This window comes from Podarcis cretensis (genome assembly GCF_951804945.1).
Source record: "Podarcis cretensis genome assembly, chromosome: 2".
NCBI lineage: Eukaryota > Metazoa > Chordata > Lepidosauria > Squamata > Lacertidae > Podarcis > Podarcis cretensis.
Window position 1 is genome coordinate 30,954,888 of NC_137171.1, and position 16,817 is coordinate 30,971,704.

The 16,817-nt window shown below is 42.5% G+C and overlaps 1 protein-coding gene and 1 long non-coding RNA gene across 2 annotated transcripts; one reads left to right on the forward strand and one right to left on the reverse strand.

The window, feature by feature from the left end:
• Nucleotides 1-3,087: 3,087 nt before the first annotated feature.
• On the forward strand, nucleotides 3,088-11,466 carry LGALS3BP (galectin 3 binding protein). Its single transcript, XM_079965740.1, has 6 exons — nucleotides 3,088-3,245; nucleotides 4,949-5,020; nucleotides 6,480-6,671; nucleotides 8,546-8,688; nucleotides 9,295-9,530; nucleotides 10,140-11,466. Exons 1-6 carry the CDS (start codon nucleotides 3,215-3,217, stop codon nucleotides 11,137-11,139), a joined length of 1,674 nt encoding a protein of 557 aa, XP_079821866.1. The 5' UTR covers nucleotides 3,088-3,214; the 3' UTR covers nucleotides 11,140-11,466.
• Nucleotides 11,467-12,289: 823 nt separating this feature from the next.
• On the reverse strand, nucleotides 12,290-14,360 carry LOC307210124. Its single transcript, XR_013835841.1, has 2 exons — nucleotides 13,622-14,360; nucleotides 12,290-12,823 (listed from the first exon to the last, which is right to left on the reverse strand). It is a non-coding gene; the product is annotated as an uncharacterized lncRNA (long non-coding RNA).
• Nucleotides 14,361-16,817: the final 2,457 nt, after the last annotated feature.

Below are 16,817 nucleotides of genomic sequence, written 5' to 3' on the forward strand. Positions count from 1 at the left end.
GGAGGTATTTCCCAATCCTACTTAGAAGTGCCAGGGATTGATCCTGGGATGTTCTGTGCATAGTTAAACTATGGAACTCCCTCCAGCAGGAGGGAGTGACCGCCACCAACAGAGAAGAGGATTGGACAAATTCATGGAGGAGAGGGCTGTCGAAGGCTACTAGCCATAATGGCGAGGCTCTGAGGCAGCAATGCTTCTGAATACCAATTGCTGGAAACTGCAGGCGGGAAGAGTGCTCTTTTGTTTGAATCCTACTTGTGGGTTTCCTACAGGCATCTGGTTGGGCCTCTATGGGGAACAGGATGCTGAACTAGATGGGCCATTGGCCTGATCCAGCAGGCTTTTCTTGTGTGCAAATCATGCTCTACTACAAAGATACAGCCTCACTTTCCCTGTGTAAAAATGTATTCGGGCACATGGAATATAACATCCTAGTGGGGCTTTTCCAAGTTGGATGTTTCCAAAATAACCCCACCACAATACTTTTGGTTTATATCATAAACTAGTATGATAGTATGACAAAGAATGAGTTTATGAAAGGCTAATCACTAGATGGCAGCACTTGCGTGTAGCAAAACCAAGTCTTGGGATCATTCAATTTTCTCTGAAAGGACCAGTCTTTGGTGGGGGATAGAGGTGGTTCAATAGTGTTACGTGCCACATCAGATCAGTGCATTAGCATTTACTTTTAAGGCTATATAACATTCAGAAGACAATGAAAAAGTGCAAGGCATGCTAAATAAAAATAAGAGAGTTTAGCACACAAAATCAAGATTTGATAGCATTTTTATAAACAGAACATTGTCAGAAAACTTAAATAGAGCATGTCTAGCTGTTTTTTGTTTGCAATTGAGCTGTGTCAGTTACATTTGCAAAACAATCTGTGGACCTCTGTTGCTGAAGCATCAGGCTGAGACCCTGTTTTGACTGGGGAACTGAGAACCCATGGACCCAAGATCACAATATTGTACTGTACTTCATTAATCCAGAATAATCACTCCTAATGTGCAACAGAATTGCATTTGTGCATTAAAAATGGCATCTCTTAAACTGTATTTTATTTTGACTGTACTAATGGGGACATGCTACATTACGATATATGTTGGGCTCCAGCCAGCCTCAAACAAGAACATTAGGGTGCTATTCAGTGTGTGTGTGTGTGTGTGTGTGTGTGTGTGTGTGTAGGGGGAAGATTTCAGGGGGAGGGGAGAGGAAAAAAAGACTATTTGCCCTCACCGTTTCCTATTGAAATCTTTCCCTACTTTGTTATACATTGCTTGAGTTCAATACTGTTTGCGCTTTCTAAACTTGAGCTCTTTCTTGTTATATTGTGAGTTTTGGGGTGCGGTGGGGTTCTCCACAGATACAAAAAGAAAGAGAAAAAGACATTTATTTCCCCTTCTCTTCAAAATTTCCCACAAAAGGTGAGAGAGAGAGGGTTTTTTAACCTGATGGCAAGGATCTACCTGACCACAATACTATTTCAGAAAATTTTAATAAATCTTTAGAACTTCCAGATTATCAGCTTTCATTTTAAAAAGGAAGTTTCTAGCATTTGCAGAACCTGAGTTATGAGGCAAAATGTGCAGGCACCAGTGTTCCAGTTTTTCTGTGTGAGAAACTAGCTTGCCCCCCCCCCCTTTCCAGTATTTTATTTTGCCTAACAACCTGAAAAAAAATCCTGAGGAAACCCATGCTTCTGAACTTCTTCCTTGAGACAATCTGGGCATTCGTCACCTTTTCTGCAATTGTTGTTGAACATTCAGGAAAAGTCAGTTCTTTGGGTTTTATAAATGCTGATCTGACTACAGAAGCACCGGTATGTCAGGAAGCTCATGGGGTAATTGGCTTTGTCGCCAGTGTGAAATTCTGTCAAATGACATAATTAGCAATAACTTGATTCTAGAATACACTATTTTTCTGGAATACAAATAGGTTAACCTTGTTGAAATACCCTTAGGGTGTTGTGTTGTTTGGGTTGTGGTTGATGTTATAAACTGCAGTGTTAAGATATATAACTTGGTTGGGCAAACAAGTTTTTATTCCTCAAACTGAAGACAACATTTCCGTAAGATTCACAAGCCAAAATGATGTAATGTCTCCACAGTTTCCTTTCTTGCCCCCTTCAGATTTTCACATGAATTGGAAGTTTGAAGTAGACTGGCAAAGGACACTCTTTGTCAGCCTGGTGCTCCTGTCTTTCTAGCTGACTTACAATTTTAAAGAAGAAGAAGAGATAAGAACATTTCTTATGTCCTGCGGCGTTATGCCTTAGGACCATCGAGTCCAGCATCCTGTTTTCACAGTGGCCAACCAGATGCCTATGGGAAGCTCACAAGCAGGACATGAGTTCAACAGCCCTCGCCCTACTTGGGATTCCCAGCAATGGGCATTCAGAAGCATGCTGCCTTTGACACTGGAAGAAGTATATAGCTACCATGGCTAGTGGGCTTTGATAGCCTTATCTTCCATAAATTTGTCTTATCAATAGCCTTATCTTCATCAGAGTTTTGCCATCATCTGTGAAAATTGTGAAAGAATCCTTTCATGGAGCATTAAGAAATGTACCATCTAAGGTCTTCACTGTACTCCCTTGCAGTTGTGTGACCCTTGCAATTCTCCTATATTCTCATATATGATACAGAAAAGCTTTTAACGGCAAAGCAACCAACCAAAGGGCTACATATTTATCTGGCTGCCATATTAGAAACTGTATCTTTAATCAAGGGTGCAGACCTGAAACTATCTGAAAAATTAATACCTACAAAGTGACCTCTCTTATCACAACTTTACCATCTAAACCCTTAATACTTGAAACTTGGATGTATGCCCACACCTGCAAAAGAAGCTGTCCCTAAGAAAAAGAATCTTTATTTGCAGTATCCTCCTGGTGCAGCATGTTTAAATAATCTGCTTCTGTGTTACGATTTGAACGCCAGTAACTAATGGAAACGAATCTGGTATCTCGGGTCTTGAAGACCTCAGCAAAACCTCTAATATGTTTGTATTTTTTGCAAACCTTTGGGGAATGCAAAAGAGGGAATTCTCCAGAAACAGTTTATGTATTTGTCAGCAATGCATTATAGAAACTTAGTTGAAGGATAGGAAACAGAAACTTTCTGTTCCTCCTCTACTCCTTCTTAAAGGGCAGTTTCAGAACTCTTTTGCATCCTTGCCCTCACTCCTCTTTCTCAAAAGATCTTCAAGGCCAACGATGCATTTCCAAATTGCCAGCATCTTCCAGGGTAAGTACAAGAATTTGACGAGGAAAGCTAGGTGGCATAGATAGCAAAGGCCCAGAAATTGCCCCAGATGGGTAAGGTGTGTGTGACCAGATGTGAACTGAGGATAAAATCAGTTTGGAAAATCCATTTAAAATGCATCAGCAAAAGACCAGCAAATGCATTTCAGTTTATTAATGCATAATTATGTGAACATAATCCACAAATAATATAAAAGGATAATCAAGAGGACCATATACATAAATTAATCTTGGGGGAGGGTAAATAAGAAGTATATACAGGTAATATAAAGTACAATGGTTACATGGGATAATAAAGTGTGAAACAAACTGTATTAAAATATCAGATAAAATGGCTATTACATGCAAGGATTACAGTGTGCAAGATTAAAATTAACTCCAATTAACCCTTGCTAAATCACACACTAGCGCACCTATATATAGCTTCCTATATTCACCACCTCCTAACTACATGGTCTTTTAGTTTTAGGGAGTCCAGAGTGGAATTCCAGGAAACAGGCTCCTGTGGTCTTAGTTGAATGTGAGCTCAATCTGGTGTCAGGGTATAGGATCCAGAAACATGCAAATAGAAATTTAGTTAAAGTAGAAGGAGGAGGAAGAGGAGGAGGAGGAAAAGGTTCAAAAATAAAATAATGAAGTCTAAACCTCACCCAGGAAAAATATGTCACTAAAGTCATAACTGTCCTGCTTGGTGGAGCAGAAGAGTGCACTGTTGATTTGCAACCTCTGCTGGAATAATTTTACTTAATCTTTTCACTGAAATCTCAAGTTTCTGAAACTTTCAGTGTACTGGAAAAGGAGCTGGAACTCCTGTATGTTTTGTGGTTGCTGGTGTAGGGAGCCTGGGGGAACAGCATGAGAGGGAAGTGTTGAGTCTAAGGAGGGGGGAAATACTTCTTTCTTCTTCTTCTTCTTCTTCTTCTTCTTCTTCTTCTTCTTCTTCTTCTGTTCACTGCCATATTTTAGGGGTGGACTCAACATATTTGTCTGAAGTCTTTCTCCTGAACAGTGCTGAACTATATAGGTAAATAGAAATGAAGTACATACAGTTATTCTTGAGCTGTGTTGTGCTGCCAGCCACTATTCTGGTCCTCTTGCCAGTGTGGATCTATAACAACAACATATTATTATTATTTATACCCCGCCCACCTGGCTGGATTTTCCCAGACACTCTGGGCGGCTCCCAACAGAATTAAAAGAAGAATAAAACATCAAATATTGAAAACCTCCCTAAACAGGGCTGCCCGCACTTTCTTATTACACACCTGCCATGTGCGAAGCTCTTCAAATGAAAACCTCCTCCTTCTGCACTCTGATGCAGCAGTACTATGAATGAGTAGGGTAAATGACAGAGGGCACATTGCTAGGGTTGTACATGCTGTTTGCTGCAAATGCAAGTCCTGAGAATGCATCCATATGTGTGGATGTGCCTGCATTAATTAATTAGAAACCTGAGAATTTTGCCCAAATTGTAAAGCATGTCTTTGAAAATGTTTTAAGCTGGGGAATAAAACATTCCTTGGTAACAATGGGCATTATTGGCATCTACACACACTTTCCTTGCTCTGCCTGCCTTCCAGTCTGGGGTTCTCCCCTTGGGCTGAGCTGGACCTTCCCATGTACTTTAGATTCTGGTCAAACACTATGATCCTACAAAGTAGGTAATGTTGTATCTCTCTCCTTCAGGTTGGCTGCACAGGACTACATCTGGACTGCTAATTCTCTGTCTGCTATGCTCTGGCTTAGATGACTCACTCCGTAAGTGTCTTTGTGTCCTCAGGCTCTCTGATCCTTCTCTGTTCAAGCAACAGCAGCTGTCATGGCCATTGGGAATGGGACAAAGCTACAGACAGGTTCCTGACTCTTGGCTGTATGACTGCATGTCTTGGCTTGTGTTGCTTTCAAAGAAAAAGCCAGGCAGTTCTGTTCCATCCAGACTTTCTCACAGTGGCAGGACTCTATTAACTATGGATCATACCTGCATAGGAACCTGTTTCAGAGCTGTGGAGCCTGTGGTCCTCCTGAAGTTGCTGGACCACAACTCTGATCATGACTGACTTTTGGCCATGCTGGCTGGGGGTGATGGGAGTTATAGTTCAACAAATATCTTTGGGGCCAGAAGTTATCCATCCTGACTTAGGTCCCCCTCCACTTTTTCTATTGCTTGTGGGAGAGGGGGCATGAAAGCTGACATTTGTTTGAATTCCATTAACTAGGAAACTCCTTCCCAATAATTAAATACAGCATTAATGCCGAACATTAATGCAATAATGCATGGAAGTTTTCTGTCCAATGATCTCTAGCACACTCAGCATGAAACCACTGCTTGCTTATGTATTTTTATACATGTGCTATCCACATGTATGGAGGAAGGCAAGGAAAGCCAAAACAGAGTTACCTTGAATTGCACAAATATTGTACTATTTCTCTCTATACGTAAAAGGTGTGTGTGTAGATCAAAATATTCAGGAGGCCCCATGTGACTTGAGCCTGGGCATACCAAGCAGATCCATATCTGGAAATAGTTTTTATCTACCAGATTATTTCCATACATCTAATGGGCCTGGGTTATTCCCAGAATAACTGACGATGCTAAACTTTCCTTCCTCTTGCTCACACAATTTTACCGATACTTTTACTGGTATAGTCTTGAGTTGTTAGAACTGATGAATGTTAATTCCAGCCTCCAGTTTTTCTGTGTGAATTTAGATAATAAATATCTGCATGCATATCCAGGACAGTGCCTGACATACAAGAGCAGCTAGCATTTGACAGTATACAACAGCTGACTTGCAGTACCATTCGGTAAATTTTTGACTAACCCTATTCATTCTTAAGCAGTTGTTAAATGTCCTCTAGAACGACATGAATTGTGATGTAAATTTTGATTTTGACATTTAAATGTGAGGAAGTTCTGTCATCCAAATCTGATCCAAGAAATTAGAGCAATGTATTAGATTCTGAATTTTGTTTCCTTTTTTTTAAAAAAAAAAAACTGCAGTAATTAACAGTAGCAGCTCTAGAATTCCATCCATGCTCATAAATAGAATCAGGTCCCACAATTTCAGAATAGGTAGAAGAGGGCAGGGTAGAGAGGTATCCATTCAGTTCAATTCAAGGATGCTATGACTAGCTCTCTGGCACCTCAAGCTTCTTCTTGTAGCTTGTAGTCTGCTTCTGTTAGCCTTTCACTTTTTGTGTCATCTACTTACTACAGATCTATATGATGGAGCAGTCCGGCTGGCTCAGGGAAACTCTCTCACTGAGGGCCGTGTGGAGATCTACCATAATGGCGAGTGGGGGACAGTATGTGACGATGGCTGGGATATTATGGATGCACACGTGGTCTGCCGTTCCCTGGGCTTCATGAATGCAGTAGAAGCAAAGCAAGGGGCAGCATATGGGGAAGGTACAATACAGATTTTCATCCCTTATGATATAGAAGAATAGTGTATGTGCGCTACTGTTTCCTTTACCCTGCCCCATTGCTTCCTAGACCCAAATCCTATTTTACCTGGGTGTGTTTAGCCTGGAGAAGAGAAGATTAAAGATGGTATTCAACTAAGTTTTACTCAGAGCTGACCCACTGAAATTAATGAATATGACTAAGCAGGGTCCATTCATTTCAATGAGTCTGCTTTGATTAAACACCACCCTATAGGAAGACATGGTTGTTGTTGTTTAGTCGTTTAGTCGTGTCCAACTCTTCGTGACCCCATGGACCAGAGCACACGAGGCACTCCTGTCTTCAGAAGACATGGTAGTGGCCTTCAAAAAATCAGAAGGGCTGTCACACAGAAGACGGAACATATTTTTTTTGTTGTGGCTTCAAAAGCTGGGACTAGAACCAATTGGTGGAAATTACAGAGAAGTGAATATTCTCTAACATTAGGAGAAACCTCCTAACCGTAAGAGCCGTTGGACAGTAGAACAGGCTGTCACATAGGAGGCAATGGGCTATCCTTCAATGGACACATGGAAACAGGCTGAGCCCCTGTCTTTATGGGACCTTTCCCATTCTTTTCTCATCCTCAATTTAGCCCCCCCCCCCTATGGAACTCCCTTCCCTCCAAGATACAATCTGTGGGGTCTCATGAGTTTTTGCTGCCAATTAATACATACTTTTTCACCTAGGCTGTTGTTTTCTTTAACAGAATGCTACCCTTTGCATCTTGAATTTTGTACAGTGATACCTTGGTTCCCAAACGGCTTAGTTGTCAAACAAATCGGCTCCTGAATGCCGCAAACCCAGAAGAAAGTGTTCTGGTTTGTGAACGTTTCTCGGAAGCCAAACATCCTCCGCAGCTTCCGCGGCTTCTGCTTGAGTGCAGGAAGCTCCTGCGGCCAACTGGAAGATGCGCCTTGGTTTTCGAATAGTTTCGGGAGTCAAAACCACTGTACTTTGTTTTAGAGCACTTCCAGATGGCACATTTATTGAGCACTCATAATGATTTGTTTGCAAAAAGTTTATGGTGAGGTTATACAATGCCAGAAGTTTATCTAAGTATTTGTGATTTCTTTGCGGGAAGGTTATACAACGGTGCTCTAAGTGATTGTTATTTCATGCTTTCGAGTGCTTTTTCGAATCACTTGCCTTACCACAAAAAGTCCATGGGGGATTTATTGTGCAAGAGCGCCTGTTATTTGGGCAGTCTGAATTTGCCAATATGCAATTGAATCCCATTCACAAAAATGCAGCAGTCTGGAAGCATCCTTGGAACTTCTTGTGAATTTTAATTGTGCAGTATTTTAACCACTTTTGAAATGTTTAAATTCTCATTGCAATGTGCTTTGTTAGGCACGTTGCTTGAAAAGGGGTATATAAATGCACCAGCCAGATAGATAGATAGATAGATGATAGATAGATAGATAGATAGATAGATAGATAGATAGATGATAGATAGATCTCTAACTCTTATTTTGTGAGAACAATTGTTTATTTTTAGTTTTTAAACGTTTAAAAGTGCAATGCTTCTGCATCCAAGTCAGTGCAGCATGACGAGCATGCAACTGAGCTCTGGCTCTGAGGAATGAATGAGCACAATTGATCTTTGCTGTAAATTGGAGGCATGTTTTGTATGTTGGAAATTAATACAAGCCTCAGCTCCACTTCAGACCTACAATATTAGCAGTGGGCTATATCAAGTCAATTGTCTTTCTCTTTCTCTGCAATCTACAACATGGGGCTATTATTTATTGTTATAGGTTAAAACAAAAAGTTCTTCCTTCTTCTCTACTCCCTATCTCTGGTGTGACAGACTACTGTGTTTGCTTTCTTCACAGGACTGGGTCCCATTCTTCTAGATGATGTCAATTGTATTGGGACAGAGAAGTCTCTTGTACAATGTGGATCTCAAGGCTGGTTGTCGCACAACTGCGGACATGGGGAGGATGCAGGAGTGGTGTGTGACAAGAGTGAGTCCTCAGTGTGATGTGGTTAGCTGTGTCATCAAAATATCCTAGGGTCACAGGTGTCAATGGTGGCAGCAGGGAGCATAGAATTTACCCAATTTCAGATAGGGGGTGCCCAGGTAGAACTACTACTACCTTGGTGTACCAGTTCAAACCTAGCCCTGCTGGTTTTGCTATGTCAGTCTGTTGTTCATTATTTCAGTTTTCAGATACTTTTGAGTGACAGCCAAAAGTGCCTGTTTGGCAATGGAATAGATCCCCGCCTCCATGCAACATGAATTCCCTTTCCTCTCCTCACCCCTGCAGCCCCCCCAATACCCTCAGATCCACTCCAGAAGGTTGGGGGACCCAACAGAGGTGATGATGAAAGGGGAAGAGAAGTTCCATTGTGCTTGCCAAATGCTGGCTATCACTGTTTGGCAATACACCTAAACTAATTCCATACATTTTTATTTATGCAAGTAAAGTAATTTCCCTGCTGCTATTGTTCCATAACCCTCTCTGTCATTTTGGAGTGGGGCTATTGGTTATTGCATATTATACTGCAAATTCATGGTCAGCGAGGTTTTCTGTTTTCCCCATGACTCATTTTTGTTTCCATCATTCCAGAAAAACTCCAGGAGTTTTTCCTGGATCATTCCAGAGGTTTTCCTGAGGACCTTGATAAACTGTATGACAGCCGGCAGGACTGTGACCTCAACATCACTGTGCTGATAGCAGATAACAACACTGAAGTCCTGAGTCTGTGTGCACATAGACTGATTCTTCGTACAAACAGTGAGGCCAGCCTTCTTCTCCAAGGAAGCACACTGAAGGTAGATGAAGAGTGCCTGCCCAATGTGAACAGCTTTCTCAGGTAAGAATAGCAAGGGTTTGACATAGCAAGTCTGATTCTCCTGACTTTCTATGCATTCTGTGCATCAACATGAGGCTGTAATGGGCAGTATTTGAGCCATACAGGAGAGCACACTGTTCAATTAGCTCCTTCACTAAGTTGATCTAAAACAGAGCACTCACTCAGACAACAGAAGCACCTCAAAAGGCTTCTGCAAAATGTGTTCAGTCTGAAGGGCACAGAAAAACATCTGTGTAAGGGCCAGCATCTCTGCTTTGTGTGTCAGGCAGGGGCGGGGATTGTTTTCAGGTATTTGCAGGTAATGTGGGGCTTACCCCCAAGACTGAATCTAGTTCAGCTAAGTTACAGGCTTAACTGTAATAAATGATCTAGTGGATCACACTGGTCTTGCTTGTTGCCTTCCCCTTTCTCCTTATGGTCGGAAGGTAATGAAAACTAAGCTTATCAGTAAGTCCTCACTTTTTTCTATTGCTTGGATTTGGATTTGAGGCACCACAAACATTCTTTTCAAAGTCCTGAGTCTTTCTCTTTCAAAACCCATCATGATAAAAATAAGCAGCTGCGGTATAGCCATTATCTCACTTCTTAAGTTTCCTTCTGTTCATGCAGGTACTTCTACTCGCGGCAGATCAGAGTGACACTGCATTCAGTAAAGTGCTTCCACAAGTTGGCTTTGGCCTACGGAGTTCCAAGCCTGCAAGCGTACTGCATCCAGGTCTTCCCCAACTTATTTCCATTGGACCCCACTTTTCATGTTCACCTGAAGCTGTACAACTACAGCCTGGCCAGTGGAGATGCCCAGCTGCAGAATCTCACCATGCAGCACCTAGCCTGGAACTGTGAGGCCTTGACTCGCACTGAGGCCTGGTTGGCCCTGACGCCAGAGATGATGGAGGCCCTGCTGTCCCGTACAGATGTTGTGATTCAGAATGAATGGTCCCTGCTGAAAGCTCTGGACCAATGGGCTCATACCAATGAAATAAAGGAAGGCCACGTGGAAAAGATCCGCTTTCCTATGCTTTTGCCAGAGCAGCTGCTGGAGCTCCAGTTCAACCTGACCTTTTATGAGACTTATAAGAATATTTTCCAGAGGAAGATTATGGAGGCTCTTGAATTCCACACAGTGCCACTCAGATTCCTAGAGCAGTACAAGCTCCATGACCTCACAAGTGATTCATACATCCCTCGTTTTTACACTGAGCCCACTTGGAGCATGCACCTAAGCTATGGCTTCTGGTTGCAGCAGGATTTTCTTGGATCCCAAGTCACCCAGCAACTTGAAACAAACAAGCACCCTAGCTTTCTTTTCAAGATGCAGAAGATAACCTGGGCCTTCAACTACCACAGCCCTGAACAAAACCACCAAAATGGTACATGCTCTTCCTCAGACATTACCCCTGTTAGCTATCTTGCACTGGAAGGTTCTTCTGATGACACCATCCATTACAATAACAAAGCACTCTTGCTCTGCCAAAGTTCCTATATCGCAGGTATTGTCAGTTTTCAAAATGGTACGGCCGTGGTTCCCAATGCCACCTTTTTCCCATGCCCAACTCGCTACTCAGGTTTTATTGTTGTGGTGCGTCCTAGTTACAAGCTGAACACATAAAAGGCTAGGATTCTCTGTTGCAGGCAGAATATATAACAAGTCAAAATCTGCCCTTGAGGCACATCTCATAGTACCTCAGCTTCTATTGTTGTCCTAGCTGCTTCTCTAACTGTTGATTCAGCATTGTGTCTTGATAGTCCAAGCCAGCATCTATATCATGGTGAGCTAATTCAAAGTGGATAGGTAATTTTATTCACCCTCGAGTTTGACAGATGCATCTACAATTAATCCTAATTAATTGAAGTCCCCATGCTGTTGGATGTGCATTCCCTGCCCCTTTATATCCCCCTAGCTTGAGATTCTCTCTTAATAAAATTTGAAAAACAAGTTGCCAACTTTCACTTTCAATATTATTATATTATTAACATTGATTTATTAATTGCCTTCTAAACCACCATCTCAATAAGATTTACATATGAAACAATTAAAAACAGTTAAAAATACAAAAATGAACACATTTTTAAAAAGACTCAATCTCTAAGAAGTGGACACACGTGGCAAAGACCCATTTAGCCTGTTGGAACAAAAATGTCTTCAGTTGTTTCCAGAAATTGCAGATTCTGAACATGAATGATATTCCAAAGAAAAGGGGTAGCAACACTAAAAGCTACACATTTTTGGTGATCCAAAAAACCACCACCACCATGCCATTCTTCTAAAGATCTCAGACAAAAATGTCTTTGAGCATTCACAAGATGACCTTACCATAGAGTCAGCTGCTATTCTGAAAAACTGACCTAACAGCAGTGCCTCTGAATATGTGCAAAGTATGTTCGCCTTGTGAAGGGCACTAGTTTCTTTCTTTTTGTAACCTCGTAGAATTAAAGAATCCCTGTCTTCACGCAGTTTCTGTGATAAGCCTACGTAGCTGGGAGGGAAAAACTAGTAGTCATGTACAATACTTCCATCCTGTCCAGGAGTGCCATCTTGGCCCCACGACTGGGTGCCTGAGGCCATGGGTGCCATGCAACATGCATGGCCCTGGCGCTGAAATTTGTGGGTGCCCAGCCCCTTCATGGGGAATTTTATGGGTGCTCAGGAACCCAGGGTCCCAGGGAGTCGGCACCTATGATCCTGTCAGTGCTTACTTTGAAGTAAACCACTCCAGGGCTTAGTACAGCTATGTACAGTAGTCATACGACTGCAGCAGTAAAAGAATGGAAAGATTTATTCAGAAAACACTGAACAGAACATAAATTCAGGCATATAGATCAGCAGTCTAGCAATAAAACTTCACACATAGTGGAAAAGGGTCAAAGTCAGATATGCAGGGTTAAAACATTTAAAACTTTTAATTTCCTAGAAAATTACTAAGCCACATGTATATAGACTTCAGCCTTCTCAGTCTGAGATCAACTGTCAGTCTGCCAAATTGGTTTCAGCTGGTTGTTTGCTCATGCTGCTCTATCTCTAGGTGAAAAAACAGACATCATCTATAGGTGGAAACAGTGACAGCTCATGCCCACTGGACCTGGTAGGGCTGTTAGGAAGTCAGGGGTGTGTGGTCAATTAAGTGTCAGTGCATGATCAGTTCTAGTTTTCTCCCTATCCTTCTCCCTTGCAAAGATACCATGGGGACTTAAGCTTTGCAGTTGTACAAATACTTAAGCAGTACCTACCTAAACTGAAAAGTGTCTTACTGTACTTTGGTTCAGAAGAGGTCCCGGCTGTCACAGTTGATTCTCTGTGGGGGAAAAGCTGCATTTCAGTGCAAAGGAAACAGTGCAAATGGGAAAAGAATGTGATCAATTACATATGGTTTGTGGACTGAAAGCAACAAAAACAGCAAATATTTATCATGTTTGCTGTATTGATTTCCGGTCCAGACATGGGGCAAATAAGCGAACACTGATCATTTGCACTCCTGTTTTCATTTGAATTCTCTGACATGCTTGCCAAGGAGATGTTTAGCACCATGTCTAGTTTGGTTGTTAGCATTAGTCATACAGTTGCTCAGACCAGGAAGCAGGCTGCTTGACCCGGAAGCTTTTAAAGGGGCTCTGGGCACACTTCCTGTCTTGCAATGCTGTGGCCTGCTGTCAGAAAAATGATTCCATGTCCACCATTTCTTCTAGTTCCCTTCTCTCATCAGAGTACACAAGCCAAATCCTTGCTTGTTATATCTGAGTTCTGGCTTCCAAATCTGGAGGAATTTCCCACAATATAAGGCATCCCTCTTGTGCTGGGGATAATACGACCAGATTCCCTTAAATAATTTATACAATAACATGAATGATTTCTATAAATAAGTGCATGTAAAGTTACCATGGAAGAGCAAAACTAAATAAATAAAAACTGTATGTGCAATTGCCATCTATCCCACATCACATCACATCACATCACATCAGTATCTGTATTTATGTCCATTCTACTGGCTATACAGTAATCCCTTGGCAGTTTAATAATATATATTGATAGGACACCCACCCCCTGACTTTGTGGCTGCAAAGAAGCAGGTTGTTTGATTGCCAGGATCTCTTACCTCTTTCTTTTATTTGGTTTTCCCCCTCTGATGCTCTTATGCCCCTTGGGGAAGGGCTGTAACTCAGTGATATAGTGTCTGCTTTGTGTGCAGAAGATTCGAGGTTCAATCCCCAGCATCTCAAGGTAGGGTTGAGAAACACTCCTTCCTGAAACCCTGGGGAGCCACTGCCTGCCAGTGGAGACAAAACTAAATAAGAAGGACCAATGGTCTGATACAGTATTAGACAGCTTCCTATATGTCTCCTATATGTTGCACATAAGGATAGGGATGGTTTTCCAGCTCCAGAGAGATTTCCCTCTCTCCCTCAGAGGCGGTTTGCGACACACATAGCAAAAAGTGTGTCATTTCCTGAGCATGATGAGCATTTTAAAAGTTGCTTTAATGGTTAAGGTGAGGGTGAGTCCAACAATGAGCACTGTCAGCACTTCAAACAGGAAAGCAACACCGCAAAAGCTGAAGAACAAAGAGAACCTGATTGGCCACAAATGCCTTGCAAGGGACAACATCTTAGCAGTGGTCCTGAGGACATTTGCCTCTCATATATTCTGACAATGTAGGCTGTCTCTGCACATGATTCCCATCATGTGAATGAGAAGCTCTTCTATCTCTTTCAAAAGTCTTCCTCCTAAACACATCCAGGGCTGGGGCTCTTCCTTAGTTTTCCCTAGTTCTGTATCAATTCATCACTCCTGTGCCTGTTTTTCTCTCATAAAAGTTCAGGACAATGTTTTGCCTACATTTTAAAAAAAATATTTAGTGGTAAATTAGCAAATTTACGAATTTGTTCTTGTTCTTAAGGTATCTTCCACAGCAGAGCCCTTTAACGCTGCTGAGGAATTTCACTTGAATCAAAATGGAGGCTCCACACAGCACTGAATTTAGCTTTCTATTTTCCAACAATGCTGTTCTCCACGGTCAAGATCCTTCTATGTTTACTTACAAGCCCTATTCAGTAAAGGTCCCTTTGAATGTTAAATTAAAACCCTGCCAATGTTATTGCTTCCTGTTGATCAAAGCTGGAGGATTACTGATTAAAAGCCTGTTAATTGCCTCTTGAATAGGGATCAGAGGCAGCAGGCCAATGAGTACCAGTTGCTGAGAAACAGCCATGGGAAGGGGGCTATTGGTCTCATTTTTTAAATAGTAAGATAGTGTTATTTCATCATTACAAACTCAAAAAAGAAAAGATAATTAGACATTAACAAGTAATTAAAGTCCCCCCCAAAAGAATCTGACATTGGGGCAATTAAGGAAAGGCTATTCAACAGGCCATTTACAGGCCACAGTCAACAGGAAATAAAGGCACAGCCCTTTAAATAGAGACCTGTCCATCCATACTAGACATACAAATGCCGTGATTGCATTTTATTGCAATATTGTAGGTCAGAAGAAAAAAAACAGAGGATGGCCTCCTGTTTCCCCGCCCCCCAACCTACAAAATTGCAATAAAATGCAGTATCTGTAATTTTTTCTGCCCTATGTGGAGCCACTACTTTCATATCCTCTTATCCAGGATAGGGAAGAGTCATTTTGGGAAAGCTAGATGTGTTGTTGTTGTTGGTTTCTAAACTGCCCTTTACCCCATAGGATCATAGTGTGGTATACAGCAAAGTAAACACATCACAAATGCAATAAAACAGATTTGAACCATAGCATCAGATTCACCCACCCCTCAACTACAAATCAGCAGTGGACATTGTTCCAATACCCAAGCTTACCCTTGTCCCCTAAACATCAGCATAAAGAAGTACATATTGAGCCATCAGCAAAAGTTCATCAGTGAAGGACACAGCTGTATTCCCAAGGTGAGGGAGTTCCACAAATTGTCCAGGGCTGGGGGAAAAAGGCACAGAGAAGGTCCTCTCCAAGCAGCGGCATAGCGTGGGGGGTGCAGGGGGGGGGGCTGGCCGCACCAGGCGCAACATCTGGGGGTTAGGGTTAGGGGGCGCAAATCCATGGGTTAGGGGTGAAAAAGACTGATGCTTTTTCATGTATTTTGGTTTTAAATTGTCCAGGGCTTTGTACATCAGAGTTCAGCAGCAAATAAGCAGCCAGTATAGCTCCTGGAGGACGGGCGTTACATGAATTCCCCTTGCTGTATCACTCAAAACTCTAGCAGCTCTGATCTGCACTAGTTGCAGCTTCTGGATATTACAATAGCCTAAACAGGAGGTGGGTAACTGTAGTTGGGCTATCCTGGTCAAGGACGTGTTGCAGCTGATAAACCAGAGATAGGTGGAAATAGTCACTCCTAGTCACCTACTCTCCAGTGACACAGCTAGAACCAGGAGTGCCCTGCAATTCTGCCTAAAACATGCTGTTTCTTTAATTCCCAGGTTGGTTCCTAACCCAGGATTTCTATGAATCTGTAATGCAAGTGTTAATAAACCAGAATGATTCTGGATGAAACCATTATAGGGATTTGTGGGGCTTACCCTGCCATTTGGCAGAATGAAGCCATCTGCTTTAGGCAGCATCATAGGATGGGGGGAACTGATGAAAGCTGAATTTGTTGCCTGAATGATAAAGCAGGGCTTTCTAAAGTGTTGGCTCTAGCAGGGTGGGGGCCCCCCCACTTGTGCTCTGATTCAGGCAGGAAAATGTTTTGGATGTGCACCGAGAATTTGGTTCCCCTCCCTCCCCCCACCTCATGCCTGGGTCTGTGCTAGTGGGTGTGGGAACTGCAGATGTCTGAGTTCCAGGATTGGACCAGCCCTTGGCCTGTGTTTACTAAGTGTCCACGCTTTCTGTGCTGTGAGCAATAAAGCCCGCAAATGGCTGCACATGTGTTTCCATTTATCTCCAGCCATGACTCACTGCTGGGCGCTCAGCCGGCTCCACTCCCTGGCCGTCAGCAGGACCCGCCTCCACCCTGGCTTCCTGACCTTAGCATTGTCAAAACACTCATGCAGATCCTTGTGCGCCTGTTGCAATGTTTCTGCACATCCCTCGGGCATTCTGAGGCTGCTGTACTGCAACTGGACCTCCTTCTCTTCGGCAACCTTGGTCTGAATTCAGAACATGGGGGCTGGGGGGACCAAGTGGTCAATGCCCTTGGCACGTTCAGAAATAAGGATGGCGCGGGAAAAGGTCAAGATCTGGTGACTACATGAAGTGCCAAGGTAGAGCAGCAGAGTTAAGACACAGCAATGTTTGCCCTTGCCTGTTTTCAACAGATGTGAGTTAGAGAGGA

What these genes read in the sequence shown, in the direction of transcription:
- LGALS3BP (XM_079965740.1), top strand. Translation starts at nt 3,215, where the DNA reads ATGCATTTCCAAATTGCCAGCATCTTCCAGG. An exon ending in TGGCTTAGATGACTCACTCC is followed by an intron (nt 5,021 to 6,479) that starts GTAAGTGTCTTT and finishes TACTTACTACAG; the next exon opens with ATCTATATGATGGAGCAGTC. An exon ending in AGGGGCAGCATATGGGGAAG is followed by an intron (nt 6,672 to 8,545) that starts GTACAATACAGA and finishes CTTTCTTCACAG; the next exon opens with GACTGGGTCCCATTCTTCTA.